The 27,403-nt window shown below is 38.2% G+C and overlaps 3 protein-coding genes across 3 annotated transcripts in view; 2 read left to right on the top strand and 1 right to left on the bottom strand.

Moving 5' to 3' along the window:
- The window catches only part of LOC134825483 (ras-related protein Rab-18-like), a 58,035-nt gene extending 46,881 nt beyond the window's left edge, over positions 1-11,154 (top strand). Inside the window, exon 8 of the transcript XR_010161548.1 lies at positions 11,142-11,154. The gene's annotated coding sequence lies outside the window, so the exon portion shown is untranslated. The remainder of the gene's footprint in view (positions 1-11,141) is intronic.
- Positions 1-27,403, bottom strand: part of LOC134824726 (disks large 1 tumor suppressor protein-like) — a 107,152-nt gene that overhangs the window by 17,152 nt on the left and 62,597 nt on the right. Inside the window, exons 2-3 of the mRNA XM_063836702.1 lie at positions 768-796; positions 399-530 (exon numbers count right to left, since the gene is read on the bottom strand). Of these exons, the coding sequence (XP_063692772.1) occupies positions 399-530; positions 768-786 (151 nt within the window). The 5' untranslated portion in view covers positions 787-796. The remainder of the gene's footprint in view (positions 1-398; positions 531-767; positions 797-27,403) is intronic.
- LOC134825372 (DNA polymerase delta subunit 3-like) lies at positions 17,992-23,668 on the top strand. The gene is made up of 5 exons (XM_063837549.1): positions 17,992-18,072; positions 18,455-18,510; positions 18,642-18,744; positions 19,179-19,286; positions 23,597-23,668. Exons 1-5 carry the CDS (start codon positions 18,004-18,006, stop codon positions 23,666-23,668), a joined length of 408 nt encoding a protein of 135 aa, XP_063693619.1. The 5' UTR covers positions 17,992-18,003.

Below are 27,403 nucleotides of genomic sequence, written 5' to 3'. Positions count from 1 at the left end.
CAGTGATGATCACATTTATAATACAGAGTATAAAGTAGTTGTTAAAGCATAGTAAAGGTGCATGATATAATACAAATATATGACTGTTAGATATTATAAAAGATATGGCTGTTAGATAAAGATCATCATGGTCGTGAAGATGGTAATATCAGAGCTGATGATATATGGCGAAGTGGAAAAATAACATGTAAAGGATTTATCCTTTACAAGTTATTTTTCCATATAACTATTATATTTTGTCAAATCAATCAGACTGTTATGACATTGCATACATGCAAAACTTACATCAGCCTTGTTAACAAATTTGTGTAAAATTCAAATTCAAAGCAATCAAAGGATCAAATAAGATGAAGAAAATTGTAAAATAGAAATTTAAAAGTTTGATGTAAGCAAATTACCAAGTAGAGCATTGAAGAGCTCACTCTGGCACATACTGATAACCCTCTTCATGCATTCTTGTAAATTAGTGTCACTAGGGTAGGTCAGGTTGTCCTTGTAGTCTTGTATTAGTTCCACCATCCGGTCAACATCTGACATGTTATAGCAATTCAATATACACTATTATAAGGTATCTTTGATTGGTTAGAATTTGTTACCAAATCAACTTTATGAGCAGGAGCACTTGTTTATTTCTTTAGCAAGTTTGTTGCTATCATTTAAGTGAAGCGTTCACATTAGTATGTGAACCATCCCTTAAGCTATTCATTTTCCATTAAGTTTAAATGCATTCTTCTTGTTTAAATGATATGATAGAGACGTTAACTTACCCTCTTTGCCAAAAGACATGACTGCCGACCTAAAATTGATCAGATTATTATTATTGAATTATTTTTTCTGTGTTCACAATAAATTCATTTATATGTTATTTATGAAACATCAAACTGTTATCTTATAATTAGCAAATAATTTCAGATAATACATTACTGAACAAGATCAGATATTACTTATAAATCCCAAGTTATTTAAAAAACAACCTACAGTAACGAGCACTGTAAATTTGACTCTACTAAGAATATTTTAATTCTAGAACAACATTAAACTGGCCTTTGAAAGAGATGGAGTTCCCACGATCATGGGCCAATGCAAATGGATGACAATAAATCAAGTGCAATGACCATTTATGGCAAGACATTTTGTATTACATCTATGAAAACATCATTGCAATAAATACACAGAGCTAGAGGCAGCTCGTGTGTCCTGGCTGGCGGTTTAATAGGACATTTTGTCGTTGGACTCATGGGGTTTTCCATATCGAATGAATAATGTAATACACGCACACGCCACACAGCAAACTAAAACAAAATGAGTGTAAACTGTCACCTAACCAAAATATTTCTCTTGCAAGAGAACACCACTCAAGCCGTGCACTCTGATAGCTTTGTCTATGGGGCTGACCGCAGGACACCTTAGTATTTTCAGTGTACGGATGCAATGATGTGCTTTGAAGCGTTTACAATTTAAATTAACTGTGTGTTAAATCCTGAAGTACAAGTTGTCCAAAGAAAGGTTGGACGTCTTGGTAACTGAAAACTTATGTATGAATAACAATAATGAGGGTAAAAATGAGTAGATGCCATACCAAAAGTAAAACAAAATTTAAGTAAATCAAAAAAGATAAGTTTCTTCTTAACCATGTTATAAGTTTTTGTGTTTGTTTGCTGTCGCCTGTAAAGTGTTACACATTACATTTACAAGGCCCTGTGTGTAATGTAATCAGTAGTTTGGCGGGATCAGCTTGAGCCGGCTCCCAAGCCCCCCCCCCCCCCCCCCCCCCCCCCCAGTCCATCGATTGGACCCCCAACAAAACTGCCATCCAGCTCCCACGAGCCGCCTCTGCTTCAGTTCATCTACATTGTAGTAAAAAGAAAGATATAGTAAAACAATGATTCCATCACCAGGCCCAGGCTTAGTGTTAATATTATGGCGGAGATATGGCAGTGACAGGCTGTGGTGGAGTGAATTTGAAATAAAGTTTAACATCGTTAATTGACGATATAAAAGCCATATAATTTCTTCCTTATAGTCTTTATATAGCATTAAATTAATACACGAAAAAAAAAGCTCAGTTCTTGCTTAAACTGGCAACCAGTCAAACCAGTATATAACTGTCTCTAGGTACTATCATATCTTTCATCTTTACCCATATTGGCATGATCCCAATGCTTAACCAATAAACAAGTCGGATTGTCCTCTCAAAAACCAGCGAAAGTGTAATTGCTGTTTCGCATTGTATTGAGGTGCATACGAAGCATGATAGCTTCAGCGGGTAGTTGATTCACCGTTCACAAGCAATAGTCACTTTGGTCTACTATACTTGCCGTGAGGTGTCTCAGCTATTTATTTAATTTGAGTTGGGGTCTGCCTTTTTTAAGAGTGCCTCTCTGCACCGTCAACTATCAGTTTACTGGGCGGCGCTCTGCCTGTCATTCCGCCGAATCTTTATTCTTTATGTTTATGAACATAATAGCCTGGGGTCCTCAGGTAACTATCAGTTCGAATCTCCAAAAAATCGCACACACTACATATTAGCTCGCCCTAATTTAAATGAAAAGGCCTTGAGGGTATATAAATAATTTATCTGAGGACCCCAGGCTTTAATGTTGTTAAACAACATTAAAGATAGAGATTAGGCGGAATGACTGGTTAACGGGTGATACTCGTTAAATATCTGTTCCATATATTGGACCGTCGACGAGTCCAACTCGGCGCGCGTCCTGGTAGGTTGTAAACCTACAAAATGACTGGCTGAGCGCGGCCCAGTAAATAAATAATTTACTTTGGTGTATTTTTGGACACTAAATCAAATCAATCAATTTAGAAATAACCTTAAATCAAATCCGATGTATAAAATTTCCAAATGTGTTAAAATTTTATTGACACACTTGGCAACCTTTCCTCCGACCGTGTAATAACAATTTGGCACGAAATGTGTTTTAAATATGATGATGATGATGAAAATCTTAAAATAACTGGCTACAATGAGCATTTTATTAACAATAAATAGTAAAGATCAAAACTTCAATTTCCAAAAGACTAATAATTTTAAATACCTACCTAACAAAATTACACCCCGTTAAAACGTTATAAAACATCAGTAATTTAGTACAAAATTAAAGATCTTAACAATTTCTACACTTCAAAATACTAGAATAAATGTTCATAGAACAGAATATTTGACTTTACCAGTCACTTGACGTTTCAAAGTGAAACTGAGGTTAAAGATGCAGTTACAAAAGGCCACTGGTTCTCAATGGTTACTGAAACAAACTTTTTCCAAAATAAAAGTTTTAAAGCAGTCCATATCTGCTTTTCTTTGAACTAAACAGCTCAAATAGAAAAACTCATTCCCTTGTTATTAAAACAATATTTAATTTAAAGGTGTTTGTTATCAAATAAGCAAAGTCCAATAACACTTTACTACACTTCAATATACATGGTATTTCATTCTTTATCATAGTAGTAGCAAGATTAGCAAAATTAGATGCTATAATAAATCCTAATCTTTTCGAAAGATTAATCTTTCGCTTAAGATGTAGCCCCTCGCTTTCTACAATTTCAACACACACACTTATAAACATTTCGTCCCTTGAACAGTTCAGTATGATGGAGCCCTGCTCAGCTGCTAGATCGACCATGGACCTACCGCTGTTACACAGGGTGATGATTCGTTCAGCTTGACATTGTAGATTCGCGTCCACAAGCTCACAACTTGATAGTAGGTGCAGTGCTGTTTGCTCATCCGAGCCACAGATGCATAGCGGAGAGGCCACTGCTCTGTCAACTCTGAAGAGGAACGAGTTCAGTAGATTGTTCTTGTACATGAGACTCATAACTAATACTTCCACTTCGCGGCTCACTCCAAAGGGGATAGGAAGGGGGTTGCAGGAGACTCTTGGAATTTCAGACCATCCTTCCGTCAGTAGTAGGTTTTGTAAGCTCTCTTGCCAAAGAAGCTCTGTGAATTGCTGCATCATTCCTTTAGTGTACTTATAAATCTTTTTGGGTAGTAACAGAACTTGTTCTAGATTTCTCTGGGTTAAGTGACAGGTCTGACCTTCAGTGCTGAAATGTTCTACTTTCCATATTAAGAATTTCTGCACGTCTCGGAGATGGAAGAGTACTGTTGGGTTCATTTCATCTAGTTGAGTTCTCACGAAGTCAAAATGAATGTCGTCTGAGTCATGGAGAACCTTAAGGTAATGTTTGATCGAAATTACTCTCCCCATTGTTTGGAGTGGTGGTACACCCAGAATGACTTCAAGAATGGCCCCGTGTACATTGAAAACAGCCCCGACTGCAGCTTTAGACACTCTGTACCACAGTTTGTTTATGTCTGTCATATTTGAATTTTTCATCCATATAATAGATCCATAGAACAGTGTTGAGAAGAGAATGGTTTTGGCAACTCTAACTAGCACTGCTTGGTTCATGCCCCAGTTTCTGTTTGCGTAACGACTCATACAAACCCAGCGGTAGACTAGATTATTGTAGACATGCTTGCTGTGCTGTTTGAAGGTCAACTTACTGTCTAGTATGACACCCAGAACTTTCGTTTGATCTGTTAGATGAATTAGTTTCCCTCCTAGTTTGAATGAGGTTGGGATTCCGGCTTGATCATATGAGTTGAAGCATATAATCTCAGTCTTATTTGCATCACAGTTTATAACCAGGCGCCAACAAGGTGTCCAATATTCAATGCTGTCCATAGCCAGGTTGAGATAGAAAAGACACTCTTCTAAGTCTCTGCCAACCACTTTAACTGTCCCATCATCAGCAAACTTCAAGACACTAATCTGTTGGTACACTGAACAGACAGCCTCGATATCCATAATGAAGAATTTGAACAAAATAGGGGACAGCACAGATCCTTGTGGTAACCCATAGTCCAGGCAGTCTCTAACTGGGCCGAGAAATCCATTTATTAGAAGGCAAACTGTACGACTAAACAGAAAGCTGTCTATAGTTTTAAGATAGCAGCCATGAACGCCAGCTCTCCAGAGCTTAACAACTAGTCCTTTTTTCCACACTGAATCAAAAGCTTTTTCGAAGTCAATGAACAAACAAAGTACCGTAAGCTTCTTCATAATATCACCTTTAATACCAGCAGTCAGCCTATTGAGGTATCTGATAGTGTTTTTACCTTTGGAGAAACCTTCCTGATTTACATCAATAATTCCCACTTTCTTTAGATATACCTCAAGTCGTTGTGCCAAGATTCGTTCAAGCAGTTTGCCTACATACGAGGAGATTGAAATTGGCCTGTATGCACCTGCTTTGGAATATGAGGACTTTCCATCTTTTTTGAGGAACACGATCTTAGAGTCGTTCCACAACCAAAGTCCATTACGCAAGCAGAGTGTGAAGAGCCTGCTTAGTGCATGAATTGCATTTGGACCTAGTTTCTTTAGCATAGACTGATGTACTTCATGATTATCAAAACTAGCCGCTGTAGAGTGAATACCTTTCAGAGTAGCAGTGATCTCCCATGGTGTAACCGGGCAGTAAAGGGCGGAGCTGCTTGTAAATCTATCTGCCATATCCTCACTGGGCTGGAAGTTGCTGTTTTTGATGTTGTCATACAGGTTGTTTATTTCCTGATAGAAAACATCATCAAATTGATCGATATTATGAACTATGTGTTTAGCCTGAAAAAAGTTCCAAACATTTCCTTCTCGATGTCAGCATTTTCTGTGAGAATAGTTCCATCCTCTGAGATAAGAGCTTCAACCATTTGATCAGATGGGGGTTTGAAGAGCTTATTGAACTCTTTCCAGAACTTTTTTGCCTGAGAGGTGTTCAGGTCATTTGTCTTTCGAAGGATAAACTGCTGACATGCCTGCTTTCTTGCTTCTTCAAATTCCTTCTTTGAGGTCTGCATTGCTTCAAATGCAGTGTCCGTATTTCTGGTTAAATACGATTTGAGGTCGAATCTTAGTTTCCCAGAAAGCACAGATAGCTTGGGGGTCCAGTAAGGTTTACTGTGTTTGGAGACACATTTCATTTGGCAGTTTTCTTTTGTAGAAACATCAATAGCTGTGTTAATAACTTCCAGCAATTCCTTGATAGTCCCATCAGTTGCTAAGCTATCGGTTTTTTCGAGTGTCAAGTCAATCTCAATGTCTCTAGTCCAGTTAAACCAGTCCATTGACTGAAGGTTATACTTCTGAACATTCTCTGACCTGATTGCCACAGGTTGTGATTGAACATTGATTGATACTGGAACGTGACCTCTCAAAGGAGCCCCACTATACAAGTTAGCAAAGTGATCTGCAATTGGATGATCTATATACTTATCGAGCTGTGTGGATGTGATGAAAAAGTCAATATGGCTGCTCCCATTCCTTGCCAAGAACGTGCTTGACGAAGGTGCATGGACACAGAACTTGGACCAGTCTAGATGTTCTTCAATATATTTTCCATACTTATTTACCACAGTATCATTCCAGATAAAGTGGCGAGCATTAAAATCCCCCATAGCAATCACACCTGTACACTTGTGAAGCTTGCTCATTTCATGAGCCTTATCAAGCATAACCAACATCTCTTTCACACCTGATAGGTAGTCCAGTTTCAAATAGAGGTTGCCAATTATGTATCTTTTGCCGTTCCAAGATAACATTCCCCAAACTGAGTCAATATTTGATGAAATGTTTGAGATAACAGGAAGCTGTGTGAACATGATCTCTTGTCTAACCATGATTGCACAGCCTTTGTTGCTATTATTATTTGTATCTTCAAAAGTTTTCATGTTTGTTAATGATTTCCATTGGCTTCCAGCACCTGTCTCCTGCACACCAAATAGAAGGATGTCGTTGTCAAACGCATACTTGCTTAGCATCATGTTGCTTCTTTGGGATAGTCCGCAGATGTTGATTGTGCATAATTTACCAAACACTGTGCTATTTTGGGCATTTCTACTTGAAGTGTTATAATCAATCATAATGCATCATGAGAGAATTTAACCAATTTCTCTTTGTACACTGCACAATCAAATGATCCTGCTTGGTGATCTTTGTTGCAATGTGCACACTTGAACCCACTGGTTATTGAACAGCTATTGCTTTCATGATTTTCTGCACATTTTCCACACTTAGCTGGCTTGGTGCAATACCGGTGAATATGTCCCCAACCTTGGCACTTGTTGCACTTGATAACCCTGGACCTTCTTTTGTACTCTTCAACAATATAGCGCTGATGACAAAACTGTATCTTGTCTTTGACTACCTTCATCATTTCTTCTCGAGACGAAAATTCAAGTTTGATCATTCCATTGAATGATTTATCAGACCTTTTCCGTTGAAATTCGCATTTTGTGACAATACCAGAGTAGTTTTGCGTAATCTCATTTTTCATGTCATCCTTTTAAATATAATTATAAAATATTTTTTTTAATGGACATGGAGACTTTTTACTAATTTTTACTAAATTGTTATATTGCAGGAATATGTCAATAATTTGGAGTGTGTGTTAATAAATAAATGTGTTGATATTTCATTCAATTAGCGTTGTATTTTATTGTAGGTTTACAACCTACCATGCAAGCTGCGCGCCGAGTTGGACTCGTCGACGGTCCTGATATATGGAACAAATATTTTACAAGCTTATCACTCGTTAATTGTTAATGTAGTTTATTGACTATTATATACTTGTTTATACTGCGCGGCGTCCGCGTTAAAATATTCAGTTTAAAATAACGGCGCTGCGCATTTGTTTGCACTACTGGGCCGCCCGGCCGCGCCGCGCATCAAACAATGTTTCTAGCAACCACTTAGTAAGATTGGCGATGCACCACTGAATCACTCCGAGTTGCAAAGGATTCACATCATGAATCAAATCTAGTTAGGTGAACTACGAAGTAGCACGAGCGCGCGTTGGGTCAGTCTATTATAACAATGTACAAATTGCCATGCTAATCAGTTATTTCAGAAAATTGTATGGTTAAAAAAACTTTGGTCGAGAAAAGGTGAAATCTAATTTAAGCTGTGAACAGATTTCAATTAAAAATCTAGTTGTAAGAAAACAAGTAAGTTATTACCTGAGGACCCCAGGCTATTATGTTCATTAACATAAAGATTTGGCGGAATGACAGGCTGAGCGCGGCCCAGTAAATAAGTTATAGATTTTGTTTCTTGAATACATTTTTGAAAGAATATGATTTAGCGATAAATATAGGATACAAGGATATTACTGGGCCGCGCTCAGCCTGTCATTCCGCCAAATCTTTATTATGTTAATGAACATAATAGCCTGGGGTCCTCAGGTAAACAAGGATACAAGGATACAAAGATACAAGGATACAAAAGTGATAATTACTTTATTGAGTACACAATAGTTGTAATTCTGAAATAATTTAAGTTACACAATTCTAATTATTTACAAGTATGTAGGGATAATTTAGAAATGCTATATAATGCTAGTTTTAGAAAAATAGATAAATCTAGTTTGTATGGTTCAATTTCATTTTAAGGTCCTATTGTGATTTCTCTCCGTGGAGACAGAGGTGCGAGAAAAAACATTGTTGATATAAACAGTCTAGATCTTAACTTGGAGCCACAAGGCCAAGGGTAAAAATTTTTTTTGATTGTTAAGGGAATTTTTTGAATTCTTAAAGGGTTGATTTTATATAGGGTCATTGCTATATTATGTGTATATTGTTTGAATAATATTTTAAGGTCCTATAGCATTAGGATACAAGGATACAAGGATACAAGGATACAAGGATACAAGGATACAAGGATACAAAAGTGATAATTATTTTATTAAATTCACAATAGTTATAATTCTGAAATAATTTAAGGTTACACAATTCTAGTTATTTACAAATGTGTAGGGATAAGATAGAAATGTTTTATAATACTATTTTTGAGGTCCTATAGCATTATGCATTGGCCAGTATTTGAGTGGAAATCTGGGCTCTTATAGTAGGCTGTACAATTTTCGTTCACAGAGAGAATTGAATGGATTGCTCTTGCTGTGGCAGTAAATTTTGTAGGGTCTAGTGTTTTATCGGATAGCAAACCGGCTAGGTCAGTAATATTTTTGGGATGGAAGTTAAATTTTTCTCTATCTGAGGAGTAGAGCGAACAGTCAGTTAGAACATGAATTTCGTCCTCAATAGGCTTAAGCCCCTTGCTGAAAAAGCAAAAAGTGCACCATTGATGTTCTCTTGGTACTAGGGGGGTTTCGTAACGGCCCCTCTCAATGTAAAGATTGTGGCAGCTAATACGAAACCTTGTTAAGCTTTTCCGAGTATCGGGGATCTTAACCACTCCTAAGTATGTTTCTGGTTCAAAATCATGTTTAATTTGATTGTAGAATTCTAATTTAGGTGAGGATGCCTTGGCAGATTTCCAGGTATCCACAAATTCTTCCCTCATGTTGTGACTGATTTGGGTAGAGAGCTTGGATTTTGAAGAGGATGAGTGGGGGAAGTTATATTTGGTGAGAAGATTAGAGATGTTGGTGTACCAAGGAAGGCCCAGTATAATTTGCTCGTGAAATTTGCAGGACGGAGAGAAGTTCATTTTCAGTGCTTTCAAGGCGACTATAGAAATCTATTGCAAGTTTGCAGGCTTCAAAGAAGAGGGGGTGGCGCCCACTTTCGCCCCAGCAGCCTATATTTGATGCTTTTGAATGGACAGACAAGGACCACTTGATAAACTTAAGGTGGATTCTTTCATAGTGGTCTTGTGAGATGTACCTGAGAGTATGCTGGAGGTTGGCTTTGCTATCTGTTTTGGAGAGGTATCTCATGGTTTTTGAGTGAGGACATAAGATTTGGCAGCCATAGAGCAGTATCGGTTTTATTAGAGAGTCAAATAGAATGTTTAGGGAGCGGTGAGAGAGGGCATCTTTGACGATATTGCCTTTGAGGCCATAGAGAGCACGGAGAGCCTTGGCCCTCAGTTCAGTATTTGCTGCTGTAAAAGATCCATTTCTGTGGAATATAATGCCAAGATAGCAGTATTTTTCGGTGTGTTGGATGGGCTGTCCTCCCAAAATGAATGTTTCATGTAGGATTGTTTTCTTTTAGGAGGGCAGAATATGAGAATCTTGGTTTTTTTTAATGTTTACTTCAAGGCCCATAGAGTTACAGAAGTCGAATAGGATGTTTATATTGTCTTGCAAGGCCTTGGGACTTAGGGCAAGTAGGACAAGATCGTCAGCCCAGAGCAGATGTGATATTAGGACGTCAGCTAGAATAGGATAATCACCAACAGATTTCAGGAGAGATGACAAGTCGTTGATATACATTTTAAAAAGGTCCGGTGATAGGGGGTGTCCCTGCTCTGTTCCTTTTCCAATGTCAATATTAGGGGACAAGAGTTTGGAGATTTTTATATGAGCTATTGAGTTTCTATACATATCACTTAGGCAATTGAAGAAGTTTCCAGTTATTCCAAGGCATGTGATTTTGTGCAGAAGGAGGTCCCTACATACAGTGTCAAAGGCCTTTCTTAGATCAACAAAGCATGCATAGAGGCGAGCTTTCTTAACCTTGGTATATTTGTCAATGACTGTCTTAAGGGTAAAAACGTGGTCATTTGTTTGAGCACCCTTCGAGAACCCTAGTTGTTTTTTTGGGTCAGGGCAGTAGAGCTTTTTGAAGTGCAGGAGACGCTCAAGTAAGATGCTAGAAAACATTATGCACTTGCCAGTATTTGAGTGGAAATCTGGGCTCTCATAATAGGCTGTATAATAATTTTCGTTCACAGAGAGAATTGGATTGCTCTTGCTGTGGCAGTGAGTGTGGTAGGATCTAGGGCAAACCGACTAGGTCAGTAATGTTTTGGGGATGGAAATTGAATTTTTCCCTAACTGAGGAGTAGAGCAAACAGTCAATCAATACGTGACTTTCGTCCTCAATAGGCTTGAGCCCTTCGCTGAAAAAGCAGTAGGTGCACCAACGTTCTTCTCTTGGTACAAGGGGGGGTTTCGTATCTGCCCCTTTCGATGTAGAGGTTGTGGCATGGCAGCTGATACGAAACCTTGTCAGACTTTTTCGAACATCAGGTATTTTGATAATTCGTCGATATGCCTCTGGTTCGAAATCATGTTTAATTAAGTTATAGAATTCTAGTTTTGGGGAGGAGGCCTTGGTAGCTTTCTTCCCTCATGTTATGACTGATTTGGGCGGAGAGCTTAGATTTTGAGGAAGATGAGGGGGTGAAGTTGTATTTGGTGAGCGTGAGTATATCGGTGAGTATATTTGGTGATTATATTTAATTTTGAATCGGCAGGTAGAGACTAAAAGAATTTAACTCAGCAAAAATAGACATATGTATAGGTATTACCCAAAACCTAGCAAGACATGGTTGATAGTGAAACCAGAGCATGCTACCAAAGCTAAGCTCATCTGCAAACTCGGTGGGTATGTGTCACTGCGGCACAACTCGTTGAGAGACACCTTTGCAGAACTAATTAGAACTGTGAAATGCAAGGATGTGCAGACTGAGCCAGTTCTCCTTTCAGTCGATGGTCTAAAGTTGCCAAAGGGAACAGTCCTAGGGGACCAAGCTAGGCTGGAAATTTCTGCAAGATCGATTTGGAATGCTTCAGAGAGGGCATATTTTGATGTAAGGGTGTTCCATGCCCCAACCACCTCCAATGCAAGCAAATCAATCCCAACAATGTACCAGTCCCATGAAAATGAGAAAAAGTGGTGTTACAACCCAAGGGTTCTTGAAGTTGAGAAGGAAAGTTTCACGCCGTTAGTTTTCTCAGCGTCTGGTGGAATGGGTGTTGAAGCTGAAAGAATGGTGAAGAAGCTGGCTAGTAAGATGGAATATCACAAAACAAAATTTAACTTACTTTTGTTTCGAAATCCTAAGAACAGCAGTGATTTCTCCCTGGGGAGTCAGAGGTGTAAGAAAGAACTTTGTTAATATAGATAGTCTAGATTTGAATTTGGAGCCACAAGGCAAGGGTGATTTTCGAATGTTTCTCCCAATATTTGAGATAGGGAATATATTGAGTTTTTGAAGGGTTGTTTTTATATAGGGTCATTATGACAATCATGTGTAAATTGTTTGAATAATTTTGATATTTTCAAAAACCAAAGCTAAGGAACTCTTTCTAGATATATAAATTACTATCAAAGTCCGCCATTATCTTGGGTCATATATTGGATCTGAAGAAGGGGTAAAAGAGTTCATAATAAAGGAGTTGGAAAGCAGACATAGATATAGCTGCAAACGAACCCCAACTACCTATACCCTACTCCGCTTACATCTAAGTGACCTCCAAAAGGTGGAACTTTGTTTGCCGTACCACCCCAGGGATTTCAGATTACCTCAAACTCTTGGAACACTGTGTCAATAAAGACTTTATTCCAGCCATTATGGGCTGCCTGATTAGATCAGAGAGATAGCTTCACTTCCTGCAAGGATGGGCGGGCTGAGCATTCCAGACTGCACAATGCAAATCAATAGCTGAGTAAATTTACTCAGTAAATGCTACGAAACAGCTGACAGAGTATACTACTTTCCAACTAAATTAGGAACTGCAGCGTGCTATATCATAAGTGAAGTAAAGAAGTGTAAGGAAGAGCTTTACAAACATCAACGTGAAACTATTATGAATGGGCTACCCCCATCCACACAAAGGCAAATAGAACTCCTTAGTGAAAAAGCATCCATTTGGTTATCCACACTCCCTCTAAAAGCATGTGGGTATGTCCTCAACAAACAAAAATTCTTCGATGCCCTCTCATAGTCCGAGACGAAACGGAATCTCGTTAGCTTTTCGTGTTAAAAGCGATTTCTCGACGGTTATCACCTCTCTAGATGATTCTTAAAACATTTGGACTTCATGGCAAGGTTGAAATACATGCAATGAGGGCGTTTTCGGCCACACCCTTTTTCAGGGTTTCGCGGTCACTCGAATTATTGTATTTCAGCCCAGGAAGGTCTTAAAGACTATTCCGATACACCAAAATGTGCCTAATAGCCACATTTATATACAACTTATGAAGCAACATATACCTTAAAATGCTTTGTTTCCGAAATATGGCCGAAAAACGGTTTTTGGCTTGACGCAGTTCATAATTTCCGTGATTTTTGGCATTTCCGCCTAGGAAGGTCGTAGAGACTATTCTGATACACCAAAATGTGCCTAATAGCCACATTTATATACAACTTATGAAGCAACATATACCCTAAAAGGCTTATTTTCGGAAATGTGGCTAAAAACGGACTTTTGTCGAGCAAACAATGACAATATTCACAAATGGGCTATTGGACTGTTAACTAGAAAGGTCTTAAAGACTCATGAGCAACACAGCATTTGTCACAAGATGTAAGATGACTCACTTTGTGTCCAGAAACACCTACAAAAATTGGAGAATGATCTACTTTATTGGGCATCTCTTTTGATTTGAAACTTTTACAAAATAGCAAATATACAAATGTACAGCAAATCGAACAACATATAAATTGGGCCGAAATGTATAAATGCTATAAAGCGTGGGCCAGTGAAACAAGTACAGAGAACAACTTTTAAAACAGGAGTTTTATGGCCGCCCAAAGTCTCAATAACATCACCTCCACCTAGTAATAAAATTATGAAATATGATAAGTGTGAAACAATCAAATAATAAAGTATTTAAATTATATAATTGTCTCTCAAATACAGATAACATCCGAAAACTCATAAAATTCTCATCACTCCTACATATACTGATCAGTGTCCGAGAGACATAAATAACTCATGATGGCTTTTTATCACGGCTACATACCTTCCCGTACCGGATATAGTGGTCGAGATGAGTCTGTTCAGCCCTCTTCTTCTTCAGGTCAGTTACCAGATGCTTCCTTGTTGCTCGTTCTTCGCAGGATCTGTCTGGCTGCAGTTTAATTTAGCTCATTTACCATAATAGTAATACCGCAGTGGTTTGGTTCGCATAGATTTTCCCATCGTATGATAATGTGTGTCATTCCCTTGTTTTTTAATCAAGTGTTTACTGGCTAGCTCTTTTTTATTACAGCTGCCTCGAGATCTTATCTAGGGCACTAATACATTAGTACTAGAACATTAGAACTGTAATTCTAGAACTTCAGATTAAGATTACTTGGCCGAATGGCAGGGTTCGAGATTCGACTCTAAAACGCTCAGTTTAGGAGTGATTAGTAGATAACTCCAACTAGACAAGGATCATGCTTAATCAAAGTGTTCCTCGAATTGAACTTAAGTCTTGTAACCTACTGGAGTTTGGGCCACTGAATTGATCTAGGTTAACTATAGGTAAAAATATAATATTAATCATAAGCTAAAATGTACTAATCTTTGTATTCTAAATGGGGAAAAGAAGAAACATTGTCAGTCAGTCGAGAAAATTGTCAGTCAGGCTATATATAATATATATATATGAATACGAACTGATATTAATTTTAGAATGTCGGGAAATTCATTAAGATTTTTATTCTTTGGTTTTTTAATTGTGCTACGAATCCGAGTTTGAGTTGATAACCCCGAATTTCCTGTTTGACTCTCAAAGAAAGGAACCAAGGCTTACGTTCCTCTTTTTGGCTCTGAGATCCAACTTTAAGATCGGACTTCGGAGATCCTCGCGTCGGAGATCATGTAAGTGTAACATCAGTACATGACATCAGACTTTTTTGCTTGATATTGGACCTATAAATCTAATCATATATTCAAAACAGCACGAGATGTAACCAAGGTTAATTTAGATAAGATATACCAGCTTTAGGGGTTACAAGACCCCACGAAAGGCAGGCAGAGCATCCTAAATCCTCATGCTATCCTCACGTTGACCATCTAGGTCCAAACTCCAGCCTCTCATTAAAAAACAGCTATTAGGCCCGAGATCCGTCCCTTGTCCCGTAGTGTCCCGTAAGTAAGAGATCGTTCAGATTTTGGTCATTTAGACCCCCTCCCCGCTCTAAAATCCACTTTACCCAAAGCTGGAAAAATGTCACATGTGAAACCTAAATTTAGCTAAATCAGCATCTCGAGACCTTCTATTATAAAAACCCCGTGATCCTACTATAAGATTATAACTTATAAGGCATAAAGGCATTACATGCCGAAATTAAGATTCACTTCAACTGGTGATGTGAACCTGGTATGTTACCTGAATGCCCTCAGTCAAATCTCGAACCCTGCTAATGCTATTCTGCCAAGTAACCTTAATCTGAAGTTCTAGAATTACAGTTCTAATCTTCTAATGTTCTAGTATTTGTGCCCATGCCCCAGATAAGATCTCGAGGCAGCTCACAGCTGTAATAACAGAAGAAATAGCCAGTCACCACTAGAAAAAACGAGGGAATGACAGTTGACACACATTATCAAACGATGGGAAAATCTATGCGACTGAAAAAAAGAATATGGGGTCATTCTGAAGTGGGAACCAGACCACTGCGGTATTATAAGAAATTAGCTAAATTAAACTGTGGCCAACAAATCTCAATCCAGGGATTACAGACCAACATTGGTCGAAGCAGCGAAATCAACCATAATTAAAAAGTGGGGTACTGGTCAGCGGTCAAGCAACAATCTGATCCGGATCCAGTGCCGATTTATTTTAGGTCTGGTATTCTTGGTACATATATTAAAGTCACTATTGTGACGGTACATTAGAACTAGACAGAAACAAAGTGTGAAGGGCCTGAACGGAACCCCTCGGTTTCAATTCCTTGTTTAACACTGCCGTACAGCAAGGACATTCGCCGGGTTCTCCAAGGATGGGCACATAACTCATTATGGTTTCATGGCATGAATAAATAAAAAGTTTGAAGTTGAATTTTGGTCTGGCACGTCACACATTTTATTCAAATTTGTACCAAGGAAAAATTGTTAGACTGTTAGCTCGCTTCACAAGCATGTCATCTTCGTTCCAAAACTTTTTATGTCCTATGCATACACTCCTTGATAGTTATCTTGATCTAGTATCTTTGTTTCACACAATAGAGCATAAGTTTTGTGGTTTATCCACTGGGCTTAGAGTTTGTGTTTAAGCTACCAAATTTTATTATTATTATTTTTTGTTGGAGTTTTCACAAATCATGTATTAGTTATTTACTAATGACTCCTAATGTGAGCGTTTTTGAGTATATGATGTGCATGAGTCGGCAATTGCGAACTCATGCAAGATCATTCTCCAATTTTTGTAGGTGTTTCTGGACACAAAGTGAGTCATCTTACATCTTGTGACAAATGCTGTGTTGCTCATGAGTCTTTAAGACTTTTCTAGTTAACAGTCCAATAGCCCATTTGTGAATATTGTCATTGTTTGCTCGACAAAAATCCGTTTTTCAGCCACATTTCCGAAAATAAGCCTTTTAGGGTATATGTTGCTTCATAAGTTGTATATAAATGTGGCTATTAGGCACATTTTGGTGTATCAGAATAGTCTCTACGACCTTCCTAGGCGGAAATGCCAAAAATCACGGAAATTATGAACTGCGTCAAGCCAAAAACCGTTTTTCGGCCATATTTCCGAAACAAAGCATTTTAAGGTATATGTTACTTCATAAGTTGTAAATAAATGTGGCTATTAGGCACATTTTGGTGTATCGGAATAGTCTTTAAGACCTTCTTGGGCTGAAATACAATAATTCGAGTGACCGCGAAACCCTGAAAAAGGGTGTGGCCGAAAACGCCCTCATTGCATGTATTTCAACCTTGCCATGAAGTCCAAATGTTTTAAGAATCATCTAGAGAGGTGATAACCGTTGAGAAATCGCTTTTAACACGAAAAGCTAACGAGATAGCCTTTTAGAACGGTTGGGATCCGACTATCAGTCGACATTCCGATATAATCTCACACCGTCTACAGCTAACAGAAGTCCTCTATATGAATGTGGAAAACAAAATCATATCAACCATACTCTAACAAATCGGAGGCTACGTTTCACTTAGACACAATTCACTCAGAGATACAATAGCTGAACTCCTAACCACTGTTTGCAAAGATATTGAAACTGTATTGACCTGTACTTAAACGGGACTTTTACCGATAGTTGAAATTTGATATCTGGCGCTAGATGACAATAGATGACGCTAAATGACACTAGATGACACTAGATGACACTAATAGTGCCAAAAAAGTTATCCAACGTCTTCAAAGTTGTACTATTTTATATTTGGAATAATGTGCTGCCGCATTCTTTTGGCCCTTTTTATGTCAGACCGTGGTTTTTGAGGTTTTATATCCTTTCATGTCATAGCCATAAGCCATCAAATCAGCAAATACAGCTTGAAATAATAAATCAGCTGTTTCATGTATAGTAATATAATACAAATTGAATTACAACATTAACAATAAGTAGTATGATATATCATTAAATGCAAGTTAAATCCGCAGACTATATTACAGCTACGCTGTGCAGTGAACATACAGTGATCATTCTAGAAGATTCTGGTTGTATAATGTATCATTATGTTTTGATCTGATTTTAAGCCACCAACTTATTAAGGACCAATACACCATAATTATATCTGTCGAGCCCAAATGGTTTCACCAAAACTTTAGTGACAATCCCGTTCACCATTTTCACACAAAATAATATTTTGAGGATTCCTACTAGCTCACTTGAATGCAAATGTTATATATAAATATCATGTACCAGGCTTGTACCAGGCTTGAACCAGGCTTGTACCAGGCTTGTACCAAGCTTGTCCCAGACTGCATTAAATTTGGTTCGATTAAATGGAATAATTCTATGTGCCCTATAAAATGTGCTCAGCCAACTTAACTGGAAAGTTGACCTCAAGGATACAAAAAATAGTGTTCTTATATACTTGGTGTATATTAGATGTATGGGTCCTTAAATATATTTGTAATAATAAGGTCTAATTAGTTTTAATTACACTTAACAAGTTTTATCAACACAAGTTTTGTCAACACTAACAGTTTTTGACTGACTTGAATGTCCTGCACAGCAGTTTAGAGCTTCTTTAAATTATTTGTATTCTTATTGTATTGCTGTGTAAATTTAATTCTAATTATAATTCTAATTCTAATTATCAACAAGACATTAGACAATGGGTATTGAAGATCTTGGGCTCCTGCTGGAGAACATCGAGGAGTATGTTATGGAACAGAAGAAAGTTGTGAGTAACATTTTGTTTGAGGTTGGCATCGTGCGTTTGGGTTTTTTTCTCCTGTTCACAATAAATTCTATTGAGAACAAGGACTAAATTAAATGGATCCATGCCTCTTACATATTTACATTCTTGTCTGTAATTTTGTGGGCTGGTATTATAAGATTTAACGATTCCATCAGATTAGGCCGGGTTAACTTTTTTTTTTCTATCGAAACCATCAAGTTAGAAAGACCTAAACTCTAAATCTAAAGTTCAACAATAGAGCGGAAAATATTCGCCATGACTAGACATTTATATATATGTATAATAGCTCAGCAGGCAACTCCATATCTTTAATATTTCATTTCAAGTTTAATATTGTTATTTTATTATAATAAGTTTTTTTCAGGTGACCTACAAGTGGCTGAGCAGAACATTTTCTCTAAATGTTAACCAAGCTAAACAGTAATTAATATTTAAATTTTTGAAGTTTTTTACACAGACAAACTGTAACAAATTCGCTTGCATTTTGGATGAAAGTGTAATCAAATATTAATATTTCATTCTCTTGCCTCCTTTGAAACGTACGTTCCCAGGTTGTTAGCGATATTCCACATGAAACACAAGAATATGAAACACAAGAGCATTCAGGGTGTTTACTACGTCAGTGGGATGAGACACAATTCTCAGGGAGTTCTGGTAAGTGGTTCAAGAGTCCTGACCGGACCTAAAGTACATTTCCATCAAAGTTTTGTCCGGATATACAGCTTCCAGTACCTTGATGGCGACTTCACTGATCAGTCACTGGTCAAAAAATTCAGTCAGAACTGTGAAACTTCGGTCAAGAAAACGGCAGAATAGTTTCTATTCAGAAATCTTTCAAATTGTTTCGTTCTCTTCTGACGATTTTCCGTTTGTCAAAGCTTTCTTTGGTATCCAATTTTAAGTACCTAAATCTTGTCTTGTGCTATCCACAGTGAAGTCATCAATTGGTCATTCAAGAAAATTTCAGTCAAAACAGTGAAATTTGGGTATAACCTTCAGGTCATCAGGTGTTTAATCTGCATTTTTCACACTATAACGAAAGATTGTAATAAATTGTCTAATTGACTAAAGCAATTATTACATCCCAGACACACCAAGTATGTATTGTTAACGAGGATATGCTGGAAGAAACGAAATCTCAGTTGGACCCAGTTACCAGTGTTCATCTATACAGTGTTCAGAAAGGGAAACCTAAGGTAAACATTAAACAAGAATTGCGCCCATTTTTTCGTTGAGGCGGACGCTAGATTTCCATTCAGTACAAGCTCAGTTAACTTCATAATATTATGCTTTAAATGCGGGAAAGTGAAAATACATAACATGTGATTCAATTCAATTGCTGTAGAAATTGCCGTAGAACGTAACTTTTATCAATAATTTAAGAAATTGGAAGCAAGAAGTGAACTATATATATGTCTTATACACATCAGTGCACGTACAAATTGGGCTTATTGCATAATACATTAAAATACACACGTGCTGCGCTTGCACTGACTTCAGATTATACATTAAGTACACAACTCTGCAAGCAACCCTCCAAAATCCCTCTTTTTCTGCAAAAACGATCATTCGTAACCTTTCACTTTGTTGATTATTCAGTTTTTAATTTTCCTTATTTTTCCACAGTTCAATCAGTGTGTACTGTTTACGCTGGTCAGTGGTCATCATGTTTTGGCAATAGGACAGGTTTTAGAAAAAAACAGTAATTTTCGAAATTAATAGGTAGCTTTAAATCCAATTCATGTCCAAGACCTCCAAGATCAATGTCTCCAAAATATATCAAAATGTTCACGAATTGTTGGTATTTTACTCTAGAAAATACCAATATTGATTGTTTCGACCAGTTTACAATCTATTTGAATATTTCTAAAATTATACCTTGATTGCGAATCGTGAAAATCACACATAGACTGTCCTACTGATAGATTGCAGTAAAGTCGAAGTGAGAACTTTACCACCATTCCCATAACTAGAGTCTAACACAATTTCATGGCACATTCTAATAGTTAGGGCAAGAGTTGATTTTTCTGTGAACAAATTCGTAACAAAGGTTTGTCTACAGGAATGTGTTGTCCATAGTCCCAGGAACCACCAAAAAAAACCGTCCAGCTGAAACTTTTGGGCAAAAATTTTTATAGTCATTTTTCTCCAGGAACCCATACGCCCCACCCCTAATATTGGTTATTCGGCTCCCGAAGGTTTTGAGATCTCCATAGGGGGTGCAAAATGACCGCAATGGCCACATTATGGCAGGCGAATGATAGTTTCAGAACGATTGGAGCTTTATTTTTCGAAATAAATGGAATTTTTCGAAATTTTTCTCAATTTTATTGAAATTTCGAAAAAAATACACCAAATTATTTTTAACGCTTATTTCAAATCTTACTCGGGAAATAACTTCAATTAACAAATATCAAGGTTAACTAACAAACAACAGATTATTGACCAACCCCCAGACAGCTATTCGACGGTACATACTACTCTGGCTGAATGTCTTAAGTTACCTATCCTACAGTGAGCCGATGATAATCACATTCGATTTGCCATTGTGGATTAAGGCCACCCAAATAGTACTGGAAACTGGGATGTCTATTGTGGTCAGGGTTGGGGGCTTCCACACTCTCACGAGTTTTCTAGGCTGCATAGGCTATATAATGGCAGACTCGGGTTTAGAGGAGCTCATCAAACTCGTGTATCCTGGAGACGTCACGCATATATCGGATGGAGGATCTTACTATAAAGCGTTGAGAGCCCACTTTCTGATCGACGCCGCTCTTTGTTGTTTCATTATAAAGGAAGAAGTTTACGACGATGAACTAGTAAACTTGGAAGGTTACATCAACAAATGTGTGAACGAAAATCTAGGTGTTAACTTTAAGACTAAATCTATTCAGGATCTATCAGAGAAAATAACTCTGCTTCTAAAGAACCTGTTTTCCAACAGTAGAACAGCAGCTCTATGGGTTACTTACCACAACATGATAACACTAGTAAAGGACTTCATAAGAGCAGAGAGGTTGCACGACTACACTATGCATTTATCAGCAGTAGCTTTGATGCTGCCCTACTTCTCTACTTCGCAGCAGCTGGGAGGGGACAGTATGCAAAAGCTTTAAGACTGTATTTGGAGCAGGATGCTATTTTTAAAGTCAAGTATGGGGCGCTTTTAAAGACCTTTAAAGTAACTGGGCTTCACACGGTTTGTTACAACGACCACGAGTGGGCCGGGGTGTGGACTGACCTCTCCATAGAGCAGAGTCTTATGAAGGCAGCTAAATCTAGTGGTGGATTAACAAGTGGAAGGATGCGTAATCGTGAGTCCGCTCACAAGTTATGGGTGGCCACCCTGAATCAGATGGCTTTAATAAATCAGTCTTTTGGAGATTCATTAGCTAATTCATCGAAGCGATCAGGAGTACCAACTAAGGCTGCCATCCACTCAGATCTTACCAAGTCATCAATCAAGAAAAACTGTGATGTATTTGGAAAATTATTAACTTGGTTTAAAGTTACTGTCGACTTTACAGAATCCGAAGATAAGACTAAGTTAATATCTTTTTCGACTGGTCTTATATCACAGCCTGGGAACGATGAGGTGAATCCCGAGGAATGTTTGGCCGTTGGGGCTGTCCTTCAACGTGAGCTAGATGGGTTGACATTCATCGATAAGATAAGTATCAAATGTAAAGCAAAGAACTTGACACAACTAAGAAAGCAGGTTAAAGTGAATAATAAAAGCGTTGCAGTCGATCCGTTGAAGTGTTTTAACCGTCTAGTCTTGGTTGCTGATAGAGAGACTTCAATAGAGGAATGCCTAACATACGAGTTAACTGTGGTGCCGATGCAGGGACAAAAGGATTTCGCGATTATTTTGGCCCAATTTCGCGAAACCGCGATTTTTAACAGACTATACATTAAACTATACATAAAATTTGTCGCAAAAAATGGGAAAAATCGCGATTTCGTACATGCCGCGATTTCCTTTTGTCCCTGTGCCGATGAGCTTATTTGATCAATATCAGATGATGAGGATATCTAATAAGGCTGCTCTTGGTATAAAGGGGGGGGGGGGGGGGGGGGGGGGGGGGGGGGGGGGGGGGGATCATGTTTTTTGTTCGTTCGGTACCCTATATTTTCAAAACGGACAAAAAATAGAGCGGACAAAAACGGACAAAAAGTCCTCTCCTCCTCCTTCTCCTCAGTCTTCTTCCTCCTCCTCCTCTTCCTCCCTCTCAGTCCTCCTCCTCAGTCATCCTCCTCAGCCATCCTCCTCAGTCCTCCTCAGCCCTCCTACTCCTCCTCGGTCCTCCCCCTCCTCCTCAATCCTCCTCAGTCCTCCCCCAGTCCCCCTCCTCCTCCTCCTATTTAGTCCTCCTCCTCACCAGTTCTCCTCAGTCCTCCTTCTTCTAAGTCGTCCTCAGTCCTCCTCCTCCTCATCCTCCCCCTCAGTCCTCCTCCTAGGTCCTCCTCCTTCTCCTTCTCAACCTCCTCCTCCTCCCTTTCAGTCATCCTCCTCAGCCATCCTCCTTAGTCGTCTTTAGTCCTCATCCTCCTTCTCAGTCCTCCTCCTCATCCTTCTTCTTAGTCCTCATCCTCCTCAGTCCTCCTCAGTCCTCCTCTTCCTCCTCCTCCCTGATCCCTCTCCAGAGTCTATTTCGAACCTTACATGTTGTAACTGTTCTGTCGATGTGGAACAGGCCTGTTTGACTTTCAGATGTTCATGTAGGAAATATGGCTTCAATTGTTTGCCAGCTTGTGGACGATGCCATGGTATGAACTGCACAAACATTAGACATGATGAACCTGAAGAACAAGCGAATTTTGATTAATATTAACTGTGTATTAATAATTGTCATGGTATTTACTGAGAATACACATTTTAGATTAACTGTATTTGTTATTTGTAGATGAGTTTTTAAATAGATTTGAAATAAGCGTTAAAAATAATTTGGTGTATTTTTTTTCGAAATTTCAATAAAATTGAGAAAAATTTCGAAAAATTCCATTTATTTCGAAAAAATAAAGCTCTAATCGTTCTGAAACTATCATTCGCCTGCCATAATGTGGCCATTGCGGTCATTTTGCACCCCCTATGGAGATCTCAAAACCTTCGGGAGCCGAATAACCAATATTAGGGGTGGGGCGTATGGGTTCCTGGAGAAAAATGACTATAAAAATTTTTGCCCAAAAGTTTCAGCTGGACGGTTTTTTTTGGTGGTTCCTGGGACTATGGACAACACATTCCTGTAGACAAACCTTTGTTACGAATTTGTTCACAGATTGACCCATAAACAGCAATTCTTGCCCTAACTATAAATGAATCTTGAGCGCAAACACCAAACGAATTTTCTATGAAAAGATACAATCGAATATTGCGCGCTTTTACAATTTGCCGCCGCTCGGAATTGGGCGCGGCCTTCATTGCATCCCGTTTCACGTCCATCCATCGCATAACTATTGTTTCTTTTGTTTCTAACTAATTTGCTAATGTTCCAATTAATTTCAGGGTACTGCCCCTATGTACAGCGTTGATTTTGAGCAGCTGAAAAAGAAAAAAGGGAAAGAATCCGATCCCTAATCCCTGGTCCGGTCTTAATCCCGGTCCCAGCACTTTTTCCCAGTCCCGGCCAAAAAAGCAGTCTCGGTCGATCCTTGGCTTTAAACGAGATGGAACACTAGTGGGATGGTTAGATGTATAAAATTTGGGGATTGAAAGTGGTTTGAAGTATACCAGAGGAGATGGTTACCCAAAACCGCGTCCCCAAACAAACAAACAAACAGCTATCACCAGCACCTGCAATTCAGCACTTTCCAGCTACCTCAGACTAACTTTCTGCTCTATCAGCTAACACTAGCAAACGGTACCCACAATTTGAGCTTCTTCTAGTAATTCGGTCTACATCCACCTTATTCAGTTAAATGGCTCTCTCAAATTTATTTGTTTTTACTAATTTCAGGCTACCTCCAGGCTCCAGCTTGAATTTGAGGGTGTTAGTGCTATTGGATAGAGTATAATGTGTCTGAGTTGCTGGATAGGGCTAGAATTTGCAGGTGCTCATGCTAGTGGTAGCTTAAACAAGTAACAACAATTAGCATGGGTGTTGGTGGAAGCTAGATTAGAGCAGGAAGTAGATTCAGAGGTTGCTAGATATGCATGGTTTCCTTTTCTCTTGACTGGAAAATTGTTGAATGCACTGAGGCAAGCCAGCAGAAAGAGCAAGAATACAATTGTTGATGGTGGTGTTTTAAAAGGCAAGAGGTAGTAAAACTTATGTTAAGTTGCTAGAAAGAGCAGAGGTTGAAGGGGCCAGGGGCCTGCAGCGAGTAGCTAAATAGATGTAGCCAAGTATGTGATAAGAGCTGGAGTTGGTGGTTTATGACCTCTGGTGGTCTGTATAGAGCACTGAGGAGGAGGTAGAGGGTAGGCATTCAGAGTTTGCTGAAGAGCTAGAATTATACGTGCTGGTACATGGTGGTAGCGGGTAGAATAGGCATGGCATGGAGTAGCAGAATTGAAGAAAACTAGAAGGAGATTCTACAACATGCGGTGGATGGGAGTGATTAGCCATAATAGCCAAACACGTAGGAGAGAGCCCAACTTGTGCTAGATTTAACGAGATTGTTAGATTTTCATGTATAATATTTGGGGTTTGAAGTGGTTTGAAGTAACCAGAGGTGGAGATGTATAATTTGTGGATAAGTAAGATAGCGGAAAAGAGCTCTGAAACTGATTGTGTTGCTCCATAAATATTATCTGAATGTGATCATGCTGACTTTTTTGCTGTGCTGCAAGGGAAGTGTCTGTAAGACTGTTTAGCCCGGGGATACCTAAATTAAGTACATGTGTTTACTAATTTAGGATGCACGAAAGTTAAAAACAGTTTTTAATGAATATCTCCAAAACTAAGCACATAATAAACCCTATGTTGCTTTATAGCTGTAGATAATGTGGCCTTTGCAAGTTAGTTTGAAGATAATAGAGAGGCCCATACAACTGTTCAGAAGCGAGATTAGAAAAGTCATTTATTTAGTTGCCTGAGGGATAATTGAATTTCCCCCTAGGATTAGGATTATGATAGAAATGCGTACCTTACTCATTTGATCAGAATGACCTTCAATAGACCTGGTTTCTAGCGAAAAGTTGTAGACACCAAACTGCATACTCGATGTCAATAAAGCTTCTAGATGTAGAGATTTTTCACTCTCGCCCAGTGAAAATCGGTTTGTCGGGATTTTTTCAAAAGTAAGCATTTTGGGCCTTTATACCTTCATAGGGTCAATATAAATATGTGCATTGCGGTCATTTTAAGCCAAAGTTTGAGTCTCTAAGGAACCTTCAGGAAGGTGAGATACATATTCCCATACATGCGCCTAATGTTGAAATATGGGGCGTGGCCCCATCAGGGGTTGGGACTAGGACACAAAATGTGCCCCTCGGTGATTGGAGTTTCAATGTCCTAATTAAACCCGATTCAGTATCAAAAAAACTCTGTACATCGAGTGCACACTCAACCCTCCTGCTACTAGAGTATATTGTTTCGTTTGTTTCTAACTAATTTGCTAATGTTCCAATTAATTTCAGGGTACTGCCCCTATGTACAGCGTTGATTTTGAGCAGCTGAAAAGAAAAGTCTACGAACGACCGAGTGGTATTACTAATAGTGTAAATAGTTAATAGGGTGTAAAATTAGTATTGTGTACAGTAAAACCTCCTTGCGATCCATTACCATCTTACTCGTTGTAATTTTTTATTGTGGTCTTACCAAGCTGAATGTCTATATTATGAGATAATCATGAACTTTTCTAGTTAATAGAGAACATATTTTCTGACTCCGATCTAAACAATCAGTTTCCATCTTTGATCTCATCACTGTCATCGTGTCACTCACTGTTCACTGTCATTGTCACAACAAATCATCTCTTCACCAGTATACAGATCAATAATTTATCTTTTAATGAACTTTATTAATTTATTTTAACCACAGGTTTTCTATGTGCGTGCAAGGGAGGCGAAGATCAGTCAGGTGTTAAACAGTGGCTTTAAGGCCTGTCACTCCACTGACTGGAAGAAAAAGTTAAGATTATGACTGAAAACAAAACGGTAAATTCGCCACCTCTGTTGCTTATTAAATTATCGTATAGAAATCGAGAGTTAACGGTATCCTAAGATTTAAGTGACATTGGGGTCGTTCCTCTTAATTACTTAATAGTCTGAGGGGAGTTCAATTGCTCACTAAAAATTTCTCTCTGACAGTGTAAATTTAGAAATTGATCGGATTTCCGACTATAACCTAAGTAGTTTGAAAGGTGATGGGATGGTATCATTACAATGATTTCGGATCATTGTGATCGGGTATGCATAAACGTAAGGAAAAAGTGTTTCCAAAAAGTGTTTCCAGGGAATATTCAAAAGGGGGGGGGGGGGGACGTGATTACGTAATATTGCTTCAGGAGAGGGGGGATTGGGTCTTGAATACGGTTGATTATGTAAATATGTGAACGTAATATGTTATTAAAAATGGGGGAATGCAACGTCATATTAATATCAGTATTCCATTAAAAACCCTAAACTGACATTGACATTAATTGCATTAATTGAATTAATTGACATTAATTGTCATTAATGAATTAATTGACATTAATTTGTCTCGAAATTTAGATTATCATTTTTTCGATAAATTTCAAGATTATTCCGTCTATGTATGTTAGACCGAGTTCAAAAAACAAAAATGTCCTTGAATATTATGAGTATGTTCTAATCTGTTCATCTTGGGGTCAAAGGTCCACCAAACAAAATTCAGCCTTCAACTCTTCCATCTTCGGTCCTCCACCGGCACGCCATATTTTATTGGTTTCTTATACAGGTAAAATATCTAGAATCGGCTTTTTTTAGTATGAAGGAGTAATGTTAGATGTTTAAGATTCGTTATTCAAATATAAATGTCTCAAGGCATTTCGTGTAATGTGGGTTTTAAGTTCTGAGATGTTGAGAACCACGTCCTTGGTGGCCACGCCCATTTACGAAAATTAAATTTCGGAAAACGTAGTATTTTAGTTTTATTGTTTAATGATTCTGAATTTTTTCAACATTTCACATGTCTATATGTGATAGAGTGAATAAATTGGATGTTATAAAACGTTCTATAGTGTAACAATATGGTAGAACTACATAATCTCTTGTCGAAAAATATCGTTGTCAATTAAATGTCAGTATTCCAAAATTTTGCAAAACTTAGCGGAAATAGCAAATAATATGACAAAACCCTATTTGCCATTTTTGCAATTTGCTGACATTTTCATCAACAAAAATCAT

Source organism: Bolinopsis microptera, chromosome 13, assembly GCF_026151205.1.
Source record: "Bolinopsis microptera isolate Bmic1 chromosome 13, MBARI_Bmic_1.0, whole genome shotgun sequence".
NCBI classification, from domain to species: Eukaryota; Metazoa; Ctenophora; class Tentaculata; order Lobata; family Bolinopsidae; genus Bolinopsis; species Bolinopsis microptera.
Note: the sequence above shows the minus strand (reverse complement) of the source record. Positions and strands in the feature narration are given on the sequence as shown.